At 39.4% G+C, this 13,536-nt stretch overlaps 1 protein-coding gene across 1 annotated transcript; it reads right to left on the reverse strand.

The window, feature by feature from the left end:
* LOC109850125 (40S ribosomal protein S13-like) lies at positions 7,805 to 12,280 on the reverse strand. Its single transcript, XM_020420051.1, has 5 exons — positions 12,107 to 12,280; positions 11,943 to 12,015; positions 11,741 to 11,864; positions 11,217 to 11,403; positions 7,805 to 8,104 (listed from the first exon to the last, which is right to left on the reverse strand). The coding sequence occupies exons 1-5, from the start codon at positions 12,127 to 12,129 to the stop codon at positions 8,071 to 8,073; spliced, it is 441 nt and encodes a 146-aa protein (XP_020275640.1). The 5' UTR covers positions 12,130 to 12,280; the 3' UTR covers positions 7,805 to 8,070.

Consider the following 13,536-nt stretch of genomic DNA (forward strand, 5'->3'; position numbering starts at 1 on the left):
CTTCAAAGTCAACAAAATCCCCAAAGAGGAATCCTGGTTTAACTATCGGTTTACGGCTCAGGTTCTCAAGCTTAGCATCCGTAACCAATATCCGAAGAGTTTCAGGAGAAGCCTGGGTTATCATCTCCACACGGTTCTTCTCAGTAATCCTAAAAACTGGGAGTTCTTGACGTAGGTTGAATGTCATGTTCTGATCCACGCCACCTTCATGCCCAAAATGATGGCGAAAAGGGAGAGGCTCATTGGTGTGACGCACTGCAAAAGCAAAGAAAATAAATCAGTCAAAGTAAAAAGCCAAAACAAACGCGGAGGTCGAACCCTGCGTCAACAAAATAAAACGCGGAGGTTGAGCCTTGCGTCGGGAAAAATTAAACGCAGAGATCGAACCTCGCGTTAGCGAAATTATTATTATTATTATTATTATTATTATTATTATTATTATTATTATTATTATTATTATTATTATTATTATTGTGTGTTTTGGGTACTGAAATTTGAGATCTGAGCTAAGTTAGACTGTAACTTGAATCTGCTGCGTCGTTTAGGAGCGTGTGTAGATTGATGTTGGACGGAAGTAGTTGAGATTTGTATCGAGATTCGTGTTTGTGTCAAAAGTTGCCTTTTCCATTGTTTTCAAACCTGTTACACCGTTTATCGATTACAAGTTCAAACTGAAAAGAGAGTTGATCTTTTTATAAGATCTTCTTACAACGAAAAATAAAGATTACAACTTTATCAAACAAAACGCAGCAGTAGTTTATCTCCCGCTGCTTTGCGTGGGATCTTTGCCTGTGCCGGGGACGCGTTAGTCCGTGGACCACCGCAGACCAAAGCCGATCGACAATATAATTACGCTCTTGTTTCACGAGGGAAACAATTACGGAAGCGACAATCACGACCAAGCGAGATTGTGGCTCTTCTCGAGATTAAAACCAAGTTTAATCCGGAGGAAAGAAGGGAAGAGAATCACAAACCTTTCGAATGGGCTTTCTTTATGAAAGTGTTCGCCAAGCTCTGATGATTCTCCTCTGAAATTCGTGGTTGACTGGTCAATTTGACAGCACCTCGCCTTCTTAATCTCAGATCTCCGATTCCCTTGAAAGAAGACCTTAGGCTTCTATTTATAGGCTTTTTGAGATGTGTCTCCTAGTAGGAATTGATGTTTAAACGTTATCTGCGGTTTATAACTGTCTAAACGTGTTTATGGATAACCTCAGAGCAGTTGGAGAGGTTTTGGGACGAAAGAATCCTTAAAAATCATCGAAATCCGTGTTTGGGGAGGTTTTGTATCCAACAAGAGTCCTGGTGACTCGGGACTGTGCGAGTCAGCTTCTGGTGACTCGGAACTGTGTGAGTCAGCTTCTGGTGGCTCGGAAATGTGCGAGTCAGCTTCTGGTGACTCGGAAATGTGCGAGTCAGCTTCTGGTGACTCGTAACTGTGCGAGTCAGCTTCTGGTGACTCGGAACTGTGCGAGTCAGCTTCTGGTGACTCGGAACTGTGCGAGTCAGCATTTGGTGACTCGGCACTGTTCAAGCTTCTAAGCAATGTTTCGTGATTCTTCCAGCTTCTTTGTTTTGCGTACGCTTCGTCGCCTTGCTGATTTTGGATGAATTCCTTTGACTTGGATAATAACGTTTATCGTCTTTTCCTTGTCTTGCACTGTGTTTGAGGACCTATGGGCAATTTTTAACGCCTACACCAACGTAGACGCTGACGAACCCTGAGCCACGGCGACGTTGGATTTGGAGGATCGAGGGACAGTTTTCTTCTTGGGCGCCATTAATTTCGGTGGAAGGAGAAGATGAACAGTTTTCGCCGGAGATGAAAACAAAAATTTTTGTTGGAAATTCGAGAAAGAATTTCAAGAAGAGTCGAATGACTCTTGATTTGACCCCCAGCGATCTATTTATAGACAGCTGTGAGCTGTCAAATCGGGACGGGATTCTAGGCTAGAATCCCGCCCAAACGCAATCCTAGCGTTCGAGTTGGTTGAACTTTCAAATGCGGGACTCACCCACGCGTTTTAACTCTCAAGCGTAGAATTCACCCACGCATTTTAACTCTCAAGCGCAGAATTCACCCACGCGTTTTGACCAACAGAAACTACGACACAACTTTAAATAAATAGAGAGAAGCTAATATCAGCTATCAAGGTGACCAAAGCCGAGAAGAAACTGGCGTATGACAAGCAGTTATGTAGCCTCTTGGACAAGTACAGATAGGTTACAATGCTAAAATTATCAAGCTCAATCCAGCGCACAACTCATTCTTCTAAGTAGCTAAACATTCCCACTAAGATTAATGAAACCAGGAGCTGCGCACAACTCATTCTTCTAAGTGGCTAAACATTCCCACTAAGATTAATGAAACCAGGAGCTGCGCACAACTCATTCTTCTAAGTGGCTAAACATTCCCACTAAGATTAATGAAACCAGGAGCTGCGCACAACTCATTCTTCTAAGTGGCTAAACAACTGGCGTATGACAAGCAGTTATGTAGCCTCTTGGACAAGTACAGATAGGTTACAATGCTAAAATTATCAAGCTCAATCCAGCGCACAACTCATTCTTCTAAGTAGCTAAACATTCCCACTAAGATTAATGAAACCAGGAGCTGCGCACAACTCATTCTTCTAAGTGGCTAAACATTCCCACTAAGATTAATGAAACCAGGAGCTGCGCACAACTCATTCTTCTAAGTGGCTAAACATTCCCACTAAGATTAATAAAACCAGGAGCTGCGCACAATTCATTCTTCTAAGTGGCTTAACATTCCCACCAAGATAAATGAAGACACGATCCGATGCGCAACTCATTCTTCTAGATGGCTTAACATTCCTACCAAGATTAATGAAGACATGATCCGATGAGCAACTCATTCTTCTATATGGCTTAACATCACAACAAAGCTAAAAGCTGCATGTAGAGTGTGCATCAATGCCTACAAGAATTCTCCAGACGAAATCCGATGAATACACCGCATCGCAGATCGAGTGGAGTATCTGAAGGATCCAGACGAAATCCGATGAATACACCTCATCACAGATCGAGTGGAGTATTTAAAGGATCCAGGCGAAATCCGATGAATACACCTCATCGTAGATCGAGTGGAGTATCTAAAGGATCCAGACGAAATCCGATGAATACACCTCATCGCAGATTGAGTAGAGTATCTCAAAGACCCAGACAAAATCGTTGTCATCATCGCTCTTGTCTGGGTCATCAGCAATGACTTAGGCTTTAGCTTGTTTGACTAAGTTCATTGTCATCAAGACTCAACAGGTTACAATCAACAATGCTAAAACCGTCAAGCTCAATCCGGCGCACAACTCATTCTTCTAAGTGACTAAATATTTTCACTAAGATTAATGAAGACAGGAGCCGCACACAACTCATTCTTCTAAGTGGCTAAACATTCCCACTAAGATTAATAAAACCAGGAGCTGCGCACAATTCATTCTTCTAAGTGGCTTAACATTCCCACCAAGATAAATGAAGACACGATCCGATGCGCAACTCATTCTTCTAGATGGCTTAACATTCCTACCAAGATTAATGAAGACATGATCCGATGAGCAACTCATTCTTCTATATGGCTTAACATCACAACAAAGCTAAAAGCTGCATGTAGAGTGTGCATCAATGCCTACAAGAATTCTCCAGACGAAATCCGATGAATACACCGCATCGCAGATCGAGTGGAGTATCTAAAGGATCCAGACGAAATCCGATGAATACACCTCATCGCAGATTGAGTAGAGTATCTCAAAGACCCAGACAAAATCGTTGTCATCATCGCTCTTGTCTGGGTCATCAGCAATGACTTAGGCTTTAGCTTGTTTGACTAAGTTCATTGTCATCAAGACTCAAAAGTTACATTGTTTGGTTTGAGGAAACAGAATTTCAACATTCCGACAACCAGGTTCATGATATCAGACGGAGTGAACAATCAATAAACTAAATTTTAAGATCCAAAGTATTCTGAAAATTCGTCCCAGTCAACCGCGAACTTTCAAAAACTTTGGAGGGGATTCTGTATGTTGTTTAAAAATCACAATAGATAGTTGATCCCCATCAAGCTTCAATGATGAAAGTTACAATCAGATGACTTTCATGCCGACAAATGAAAGCTGCAAATGGAGGACTTTTCACATAGATCGAGAAGAGTTACAATTCAACGATATTTCCGACAACTGATAAAAACTCTATTCGGTGGTCTTCACAATCAATAGTGAGAGTTACAATCTGACGACTTTCACACCCCACAACAGCTAAAGCGAGGATTACTGAACAATGGTCCTTGCAACGCTCTACAGAAGAGGTTACAAGTCAACTAACCCCTTCTAAACGCGGAATTCATCTTCGCGTTCTAATTCTTGAAACGCAGGCGACTCCCGCGTTTCCAAGCTGCAACAAGCGAAACGCGATCGGCCCTCGCGTTTTTGATGTTCGGTCAACACCCAACTCCGCGTCTTAATTCTAAGACGCAGAGTTAGGGTCCCGAACGCCAAATTGGGCGTTTGACTCATTCAAACATGAGTCGAACGGTTTCAGAACTATTTTTCCACGATCTGAGGAAATCACGCCCACTCAGGAGCGGATTAAGGGGACAGTTACAACACCTTATCCTTCTATAAAACCTCAACAAAGTCAACAGAGAAAGGAGGTTCGGATTTTAGGGAGATTTCGGCTAGATTTCGAAGATCAAATCATCTACGAAATCAGTACAATAGAGTTCTTGGTAGTTAGGAGATCAGATTCTTCAGCAACAAACAAATCCATTTTGGCTTATTAACCGATTACTCGGTTTTAACAACTCTTTTCACAGAGTTCTAACTCGTTCTGAGTTCTTAAACTCGTGAAGAGTTAACCATCAAACTTACCACGAAAGTTCATCGTTCCCACGAGATACAAACGGTCGGATCGTCAACGGAGAGCAAATTCGTCGCAAACATTCGAAGGAGGCACTCCATCGCTACCGAGAAGAACCCAGTATTAAACAAAGGGGAGAATCCAAATCATTCTCCTCTCTTTTGTAATCGAAATCCAATTGTAATTGAGATCGAGAGAATTTAAATCAAATTTTTCTTTCATTTCTTTTACTACAAATTTTCAACCAACAAGTGTACCTCAGCAGTGGGAAATATGTCACGTCAGCTATCATCCTGTCCAAGCGCTCATGGATATAAGATGTACCAGTCTGACAATTGTTCCAAGTGAAGGTGTGCCCGTAATACCCCAGATCAAGTAGCTCACAATGCAGCAGAAATTCTGGAAATCTAGCATTCTCGAAACATGCACCTGTCTACCACCCAGCTTCTCCCCTGGGCTCGTGATGGCATTAAAGTCACATCCACATAATCATGGCTCAGAGGAAAGACCCCTCAACCGTCTCAACAGATCCCAGGACTGGTACCGTAAGTGTTTCTGAGAATGGCCATAAAACCCGGTGAATCGTCAGTTCCTTCTCGCTGAGTCAACAACTAATGCGTCAATGTGCTCCAGAGAAAAAGAACGAATAGTCACATCCATTTCATCGCCCCATAGTAACATGAGTCAACCACTTCTGCCTCTACTATTCACCACAAAGCAATTCTAGAAACCCAACTGAGATCTCATTATTTGTGCCCACCTACCAGAAAGTCTAGTCTCCGAAAGAAAGACTATACTTGGGGAATGAGTCCGCATAATCTGCGGAAAGCAGTCAACGTTTCAGGGTTCCCCAGTCCCTGAACGTTCCAAAAAAGCAACTCATGGCTCCTGGTGCCCATGGCCACCAGGGTGCGCCTCAACAAGAGTAGAATCTGGACTGAAAATCGCTAATCGTGCCCTCTTCTCATGTACATCCGGAGGATCCTTCAGAGAATATTTCTTGTGTTTGCCTCCTTTCTCTTTCTATTTAGAGCACTGCTACCTAGACCCTCTAGCATGCCTCTTCTAGGTCGATATAGCCCGCTTTCCAGAGGTGGATGTGAAAACTGTAACGTCATGCAAATCAGAGCCAACACCGGTATCCATGGGCAGGGGTACAGGAGGGGTTTCACACCTCACCGTGACTGGAATGATCTATAGTGGAGCACTACCACGTGAATCATCATCCTGAGTATCATCTGAGACCACCCGAGATGATGGTTGTTTCTGCCCCTCACGATATGCTTCAGTTGCTCCAGAAGACCGAGTCTCAAAGACCTTGAAAGATGGAGGGGGTTCTCTGAGCCAAGAACCATATCTGCTTTTGGATGTGATAAAAATATCATTGACTTGTACACTTCGTTTATCACACTCAGCAGCTTTGTGGCCAATAATGCCACATGAAAAGCAAAAGTCAGAAAGTCTCTCATAGGTGAGGAAGAGCTTCTCAATCTCCCCGGTCATTTCAAAGCAAACATGTATGCCTCTTTTTAGAGGCTTAGTAATATCCACGAGAATTCTCAGCTGCATCTTGTTATCCCGCAAATCAATCCCTTTAAGTTCTCCTATAAGCGAGCTATAGTCTCTGGTGCACCTTTCGTTTATCGCAGCCAGTGGTACATTCTTAACGTTTACCCAAAATAAAGTTGAAGAGAAATCCAAAGAAGTTGGGGCACCGACCCCACGAGGAACAATCAAATTGAGCAAGTTCCTTTCAAAGCATCATGGCCCACCATCAAGCACTTTGTCCCTATTTGCATCGGAACAAAATCTGAAAAGGAAATTATTCCTTCCAATGTAATGTTCCACCTGGAAGGGGGCATCTACAATCCATACCTTCCTAAAGACACGCTCAAGACCATATATATTAGCAATCTTCCTATCAAAAACCTTCCCCAAGAGACATTTGTTAAAGGAAGGCGAATCTGTCCGGTCCTTGGTTGACAGAAAAACAGGGCCATCTTCGTCGTCTAAGCTGCATTTGGCACAAAGCTCGGTCAGCCCATCATCATCAATTCTCGTCATGTTCCAAATTGATTTGGAGCCGAGAGGCTGCTTGAAACGGTGATGTCGTTAATATGAGGCCGATAGACGGTCTTAAAACGGCGATGCCGTTAATTTGAGTCTGAGAGACGGTTTAAACGGCGATGCCGTTAATTGGAGACTAAAAGGCGCCTCTGAAACGACGATGGCGTTAATTGAATATGAAACGGCGATGCCGTTAATTAAATATGAAATGGTGATGCCGTTAATTAAATATGAAACGACGATGCCATTAATTAAATATGAAACGGAGATGCCGTTCGTGTGAGCCGAGAGACAGCTACCTCGGAGGCCGAGATGTGGGAAACCCCGAAGACTGCCGTGAGGGTTAGGGACGAGACTCGAATCTCACCAAATAATTCGCCGCAAAACTATCGGAGTGAGACAGGAAGGGTCGTGCCTCACAAAAATTGTAAAAACCAGCCAGAAAAAAAATAAAAAGAGAAGATCGTGTCGATGGAGATCCATCACGAGGGAGGGGGAGAGAAGCGTTAACTGAGATATAGGGTTTTCAAAACCCTTAGGGGGGGTAGCTACAAGAAAGAGAGCCGACTGAAAACTAGGATTTTCAAAAGCCTAAAGCGGGCAGCTACGAGAGAGAGCCGACTTTCAAAACCCTACGACCTGTTACTTTAAAGTATATTTACAAACGAGAGATGATGACATTCTTGACAAATTGAAACCTTTCCTAAGCGAAAATTAGTAGGACTAGATACCGTAACTAAATCAATTAAAAATTACATATAACCTCTCCCATCTATGAATTTAATTAAATGGTCCTCGTCTCCTCTCATCTCAGCGAGTAATAAACAAGTCATGTGCATTTACCCTCTGATCAGCAAGCAAAACAGAATTTAACCCAAATATATAGACTTCCATGCATTCAAAGGACAAGATAAACTTGTAAAATAATTCAAATCCGACCAGACATGAAACTCAAAGCTAAGAAAATGGAAGGTAACCAAATGAGATTTAGACTAAACATCAAAACTGTTTTAAGGTCCACAGAACTAAAAAAGAGGATAACAGCTCATCAGGTTCTCTACTCCCCATCAAACCAAACTTCACAAAGCATTTTAATTGGCACAATCGGCCTGAAGTCGTGCAAAGAAAACTCTAGGCCACAAGAGTGCTTGCGGTGGTAGACTCGCTGCAAAAGAGCAAACAATTGTGTTACCCCGGAATGTGCAGGAAATAAAATGGAAATACAAGTAATGAAATAGAAATGCCAGCATCCTATTTGCTCGTGTATGTGACAAAGCACAACATTGAAGTTGTCATTTGCTTTTCTACTTTTCAATTGTCTCAGTTTTACTTTGGATTTTTTGCTTTGCAAACCAATGCGGACAGCTTAAGTTTGGTCCTGTTCGGACTAACTGACTTGACACGCATGCAGCATAACATACTGCAAGTTTATAAACTCGATAAAACACATGTTAACGAAGTATGAAACATCAGATGCTAATGGCCGTCTTGGAGATTCCACACAAAAAAGGGTAAAAGAGGTATTTCAACTGAATGTATTATGAACTTTGCAGCATCAAGAAGTAGTCTGCAGTCTGCACATTCCATTTCCTCACTATTTACTATTGACACAAATTTAGGATTAGTCATTTAAGATAACTCACATGGATATAACGGTAAGTTCTCGTATCTACAGTATAAGCTGCAATATAAACTACTTCACCAGCCTTACAATCAAATAGCCAATTATTACTTTTACTTTCGCCTCACTAAAACAAATAGCCGACATGGATACAACAAACTGACACAAGGCAAAATATTGAAAATTCACCTAACATGCATGATCATCGGATATCTCAAAACAGGTTTTGACACAAAATAGCTTATAAAAAAGTATCAATGCTGCAGCCTTTCGCTGTTCTATTTTGCCGTAAAATTTGTACTTGTTTCTGCCTACATTTCTCCATAGTTTTTTTTATATCATTAGTTGTGGAAATATTCCAACAAAAAAGGAATAAAAAAAGGAATTAGTGGGCAACCATGTCAGCGGAATTAGATACCATCAACCATTGCAGTTCAAGGCTATGACCAAACATAGTACCATTTTGAATCATCTAAAACCATGCCAATGCAAATTAAGATCATGCACATCTCTAAGAGTTTAATATGCAAACACACAAATCCATATGATAGATACCTCATATGTTCTTACAGGTAACTTGATTTGTTAAAATCAGGTGTATATCCACTGAAACAGCCTGGAGTCACAAGTTAACTTTTTATTAACAATTTACAATTATCAATGTTTTAAAAAGCGGACACCTAGCCTGCCAAGACCTAAGCAGTACCTAGGCCATCTACCTACGCCTTAGGAGCGCTTAGGGGAGCATGGACCATTTACGCGGACTACACCACCTTAGGTTAGGTCGTAATTTCCTCCATTGCTACCTTCTCACCCTCTAACCTCCTCCGAACTCCTCCATCAACAACGAACACCTCATCCAACTCCTCCGACCTTCAGGAAAAGCTCCTCCACCAAAACAAAAAAAAAAGAATTACCTCCTAAGCCCCACATCGGTGCTAGGCTCCAGTTTGGCACCTAACTGTGCCTATTGTTGTATATACATTTATTGTAATTGTAATTATTAAAAAAAAAACGCCTTGGCTCTAGGCGTCAGATTCGACACTTAGGCTTACCAGCAAAAGCTCCTTCACCACCAACTCAAAAAAAAAGAAAAAAGAAATCCTCCTAGGCCCCACATAGGTGCTAGGCCCCAGTTTGGCACCTAGCTCTACAAAGGTGCTAGGCCCCAGTTTGGCACCTAGCTGTGCCTATTGTTATATATAACATTGATTGTAATTAAGAAAAAAAAGAAAACGCCTAGGCTCTAGGTGCCAGATTCAACAGCTAGGCTTACTAGTGCTTTCTGTAACCTTGCCAATTATTTATCACATAAATTTAGACGTTTTGTTATGATTCTTATTTATTATTATTTCTTCAATTATTATTGCTCCAAGCTGTTTAATTCTACGACTCCTTGAATGAGCTTGATCCTTTTGTTGCAAGCCCTAGACAAACATAAACACTTTGCCACTAGATTCATTAGTCAAAAGAATGGCGGACATAAGATCTACTTATGCCATAATAGAATTGAAAAGTGATTTCCAAATAATAATAATAAAACCACTGGCTTAGTATAATTTTGAGTACACAGTTAAAGAGTGTTAATTAATAGTCTTATAGCCACTGTCAACGCTGTACGTACTCCTCAATACAACTCTTTTTAATTATACTATTATCTATGTCGTCCATTCAAATAGCTCCTCACATGTAAAAGGTTCAACCGCCTTCCATTATGTTTGTTTCAGTTGGCAATTATAAAAGATGAGTATGAGCAACAACAAGATGATGAATACTAACTCTCACTAGAAAACTAAGTGGAAATGTTAAATGTTTGAACCTTAGCCCTTTCATTATGAATTACATCTATACATACATTAACAAAATTAAGAACATGATAATCACCTCAAGTTCTCATCATTGTAAATGAACAAGGATATCGAAACCACTAATGTGATCCATAGGGTTTTGACACAAGAGAAACTCAAGCCATTTAAAAGTATAACATGCCAAAACAACTAGCTATTGTTGAGCAAACATTTAATGTAGGTCCTATTTGGTAAAGGTTTGAGGAATTAAGAAAAAGGTTCAAACTACTTAACCCCTTACAATTATAGAAATCTGGATTGGATTAGATACGAAAACCCACTATTAATATAATACTAATGCTTGCGATTTGTGTTTAGAAAGAGGATTATCATCGCTTTCTTTATGAAAACACAGATCAATTTCTTAACCCAGTTAAAGAAAAGAATTGATGAATTAATGAACACCTTATTTCAAGGGGTTACCTCATTTAAACCCATCTAGAAGTGTTTTGTCATTAATTATAATCATTTTTATGTTTCACAAGTTAAAACGGACTAATCGACTATATTTATTTATGCTTGCTTATTTTTGTTCCAATAACCAAATATCTTCATACCAATGAGCTTAAACAAATTATTTGTAAGACCATGCATCTAAAGTCATATCATATAGCAGAAAAAATCAACTATTTTAACAAAAGATAAAATTCTTCAAGCTTCAACAACTCACTTGATGTGGCTTCCTATTGAGAAACTAACTAACACGAAATTTAAGATTCATGTGAACTTAAACATAAATAAAGTTAAATTATTACAATCAATTCAGACAGTTGTCAAGATGAGGTATAAGAGAGCAATAATGTACTTACTATTTCCAGACAGGAGGGAGCTTCTTGGTCCTCTTGTAGTAGCGGGCAAGACGATGAATCCTGCTCTCAACCAGAATTAACCGGAACTTGGAGTCCTTGTCCTTCCTGTTCCTCTCCAAGTGCTTCCTGATGGCCACCGCCTTCTTAATCAAGTGATACAAGTCCTCAGGAATTTCCGGTGCAAGCCCTACAACAAATAAGTCACACCCAATTCCGTCGGGATTCATTTAGCGACATATTGAGTATGTAAAATTAGTTGGACATGGGCATATGAAGATCTAAATTGCTTATTTAAAACAACTAGATTTTAGGGGTGAATTCCTCCAAGTCCAACAGTGATATTAGGCTTTCTTTAGTGCTTGTAAGGATTTATGTAGACCCACATTAACTTTTTATCAATGGCTTGATGTGGTTTATAGAAAATTAAATTCCTACTTACAGCTATAGGGCTCAATTCTGTTAAATCTCTAACACAAAATTATAACATTTCTAATAAAAAATGGGGTTTTGATTCAGAAATGTACCATGACCCTTGAGAATGCGAAGGATCTTGCTTCCAGTAACACTCTTCAGGGAATCACGAAGGATGACGCCGATCTGCGACGGAGTCAGCCCCTTCTTTGCAAACTTGCAGATGTTCTCTTCAACCTAAGACAAAGATCACATCAATCAAGCATCATTATAAAAAAGATTATAACTTTGAAACAATGGCAAGGTTTTGCTCACATCTTGAGAGGAGATCTTGAGCCAGCTCGGTGGGGTCCGCTTGTACGGCAGAGCCGAAGAAGAAATACCCTTACTGCGAGCAAAGAAATCACAAGCAAAACCGTTAAAATCGATCAAATAAAAGAAATTAGGGTTAGGGTTCGAAGAGAGGAGAGAGATTGTACCCTCTTGAGTGCATACGTCCCATGTCTGCTGTTGGTGATTAGGGGTTATGGTTCCTCTAGGAACGAGAGACGAAGGAAGCTAACCCTCTGCCGATAGGGTTTCCAGCTTGACGGACACTATTATATTGTGGGCTCTTAGGAAGATGACGTAGATTACTGGACTGGCTTGATTGGTCCGGCCATCTTATTTCCATCATGGTGCGCTATGAAATTGGAACATTTGTACTGGGCCATGAGTGACTTGTGGGTTCTGTTTTCTTCTCCCTTTCAGGGGCCTGTTTGGTTCGCACAAAGCCCAGGGAAACCATTTCCCACAACTGACAACAGAGTCCGCTACGATAAATGGAGTTTGGGCTTGACAGTTCATGAGTTTGGGTCACAATTTGACAGTAGGAAATGTGCTAGTAAACAGGCCTCCACCTCAGCGAAACACCCACCTCCCCTCAACACTTAGGGGGGTTTATTCATTGGGGTAATTGTTGGGATAATGGGGTAATTTTTGGAACAACAATGTTTGGTGCTATTCATTGGGGTAATTGGAACCGGAGTCAACTTTGTGGTGTTATTGGTTTGTTGGGGTAATTGGGGGACAAATACTCCACTTTCCCCTAAAGGAGTCAACTTTGTGGTGTTATTGGTTTGTTGGGGTAATTGGGGGACAAATACTCCACTTTCCCCTAAATTACACCAACTATATAAATTGGTTTGTTGGGGTAATTGGGGGACAAATACTCCACTTTCCCCTAAATTACACCAACTATATAAAGATCTCCTCCATCCCTTCCTCATAATTACCCTAAATTTACCACATCCTCCATATTGGAACAATGTTGTTCCACTTTGAAGGCAATTGGCATAATTTTAAAATATTTTTGTATTACTTAACTAATACATGCTAATTATATTATAAATATATGATATGATATATAAAATATAACATATATTAATATTTTAATAATATAATTTAATAACATATATTAATAACATATATTAATAATATTATATAATAGTAACTATAATATAATATATTTATTATAATATTATATAATATTTTAATAATAAATATATGATATGATATATAAAATATAACATATATTAATATTTTAATAATATAATTTAATAACATATATTAATAATATTATATAATAGTAATTATAGTAGAAGGCAATTGGCATAATTTTAAAATATTTTTGTATTACTTAACTAATACATGCTAATTATATTATAAATATATGATATGATATATAAAATATAACATATATTAATATTTTAATAATATAATTTAATAACATATATTAATAATATTATATAATAGTAATTATAGATATTTTAATAACATATATAAATAATATTATATAATAGTAATTATAGTATAATGTATTTATTATAATATTATATAATATTTTAATAACATATATTAATAATATTAT

This window comes from Asparagus officinalis, chromosome 7 (assembly GCF_001876935.1).
Source record: "Asparagus officinalis chromosome 7, Aspof.V1, whole genome shotgun sequence".
In the NCBI taxonomy this organism is placed as follows: Eukaryota; Viridiplantae; Streptophyta; class Magnoliopsida; order Asparagales; family Asparagaceae; genus Asparagus; species Asparagus officinalis.